General features: G+C 46.6%; 1 protein-coding gene across 1 annotated transcript in view; it reads right to left on the bottom strand.

Annotated features, from left to right (window-relative positions):
* Positions 1-798: 798 nt before the first annotated feature.
* LOC100898242 (uncharacterized) overlaps positions 799-1620 on the bottom strand; it is a gene marked incomplete at its 5' end in the record, with an annotated part of 1276 nt that continues 454 nt past the window's right edge. The window contains one exon of the mRNA XM_029112993.1: positions 799-1189. Coding sequence (XP_028968826.1) covers positions 799-1189 — 391 coding nt within the window. The remainder of the gene's footprint in view (positions 1190-1620) is intronic.

Here is a 1620-nt window from a genome sequence, read left to right as displayed (position 1 = left end):
GATTTCGTTGACGTGCTTTCACGGGCGCACGCAGAGTTTTGTCAACGCAGATATGCGGATTTCTATGATCGCGTTTGACTGCCAAATAATTTCCTTGCCAGTATTTTGGTAGCGTTGACGCCATAATCATCTCAATCGATAATTTGTACGCATAAGTCAACGACGGTGAAGGAAATTTGGTATATGTAGTACGCAGACAATGAGGTACGGAATCGTGAACGAAAAATAGTTACCGAAATTCCGGCGAGCCGTAGGAGACGTGATGAGTCTTGAGCCTTAGAAAGGCTTCGTCGAACGCAATGCCAAGATTGGAGACTTGATGAATTCAGGCCGCAGCAACGTCGCCGCAAAACTCCGGCGGGTTGAGTCTTCGGGAACGTAGTCTTGAAGTGAGGAAAACCGTCGATGACTGCGGCACCCAACTTGTCCCAAACTCCGAATGCGCAGTACTGGTAGAAACGGTTGTTCTTACAGTTAGGGATCGTTGAGCGAGTAAACTGTCTCTGAACTTTTGAATGGAGCTTGGTGCCGCGCGAAAATCTTTTGCCGCCAAATGCGAATCCGATCGAGGAGTGAGCAGAACTGTTTCAAGATTCAGTGTATCTCACGGAGTCGTCATTCAATGACGACTCCGTCATGAAATGGAATGATTTCAATGGACATGGAATGAGGTGGGAATTAGATAGGGAAAACCACATTCTTGATTAATGCGTCTGGAGCTTTGATTTTCAGACTCTCGGGATTGGTTACCCTGGATAGAGCCACATACAGCTGACCATGACTAAAGACATCTTCTTGTTAATGGAGTCCAAGTTTGGAGGAAGCCTGACCTTGACTTTTGTTGATGGTAATGGCGAAAGCGAGTTGGACAGGGAACTGTCTCCGTCGCATCCGGAAGGGTAATTTGGTATCGCAACAATTGTCTGTCCTCGGTATGAGCACGAATTCACCTTTCCGCAGTCCGGATACGAATCCGCATCCTAAGGTGAACTGACCCATCGACTGTATCCGAAGTCTCGTGCCATTACACAGTCCATTGGTTATATCCAAATTACGAAGGAGCGTTACTATTGCCCCGTCCTTGAGATATAACTCATGCGGTGGCATCCCGAACGGGGTTAGGGAAATGAGATACTCCGTCGTGAGGTGAATTTCATCTTCTTGGTTATCTTGAACAATTTCATCAATGCTGCGGAAGATTTTGTCGTCCCGAGGATCAAGGTCCTAGAGCTTTTTTCAAACAGTCTCGTTCAGCAGGTGAACATCCCTGTTTTTTGTCGCTAGAATCGCCTTACTGATGATATCTTCGCCATCAGACTCTTTCACAACAGAACCATAGATGTTATCCACCAAGCTCCCTTTACAGAGCATGTTTGATGGGATGGGTACACACCCTCGCGAATCATTAATGGTACCATTCCCAACATTCAATAAGAATTCATGCCAATGAACATCACTCTGTCTGGCACGTACATTTTCTGTGAGTGGATATGCTGCGAAGCGTAACCATAATGCAGATCTCGACACGCAGGCTTCGAGGATATCGTTCATCGAGCCTCTTTCTACGATTGGAAGGGTTTGACGAAATCCCCGCCGACAATAACAGTCACCCCTCCGAAA

This window comes from Galendromus occidentalis, unplaced genomic scaffold (assembly GCF_000255335.2).
Source record: "Galendromus occidentalis unplaced genomic scaffold, Mocc_1.1 scf7180000075856, whole genome shotgun sequence".
Taxonomy (NCBI): domain Eukaryota; kingdom Metazoa; phylum Arthropoda; class Arachnida; order Mesostigmata; family Phytoseiidae; genus Galendromus; species Galendromus occidentalis.
The sequence above is the reverse complement of the archived record's forward strand: the minus strand, read 5'-3'. Positions and strand labels throughout refer to the sequence as shown.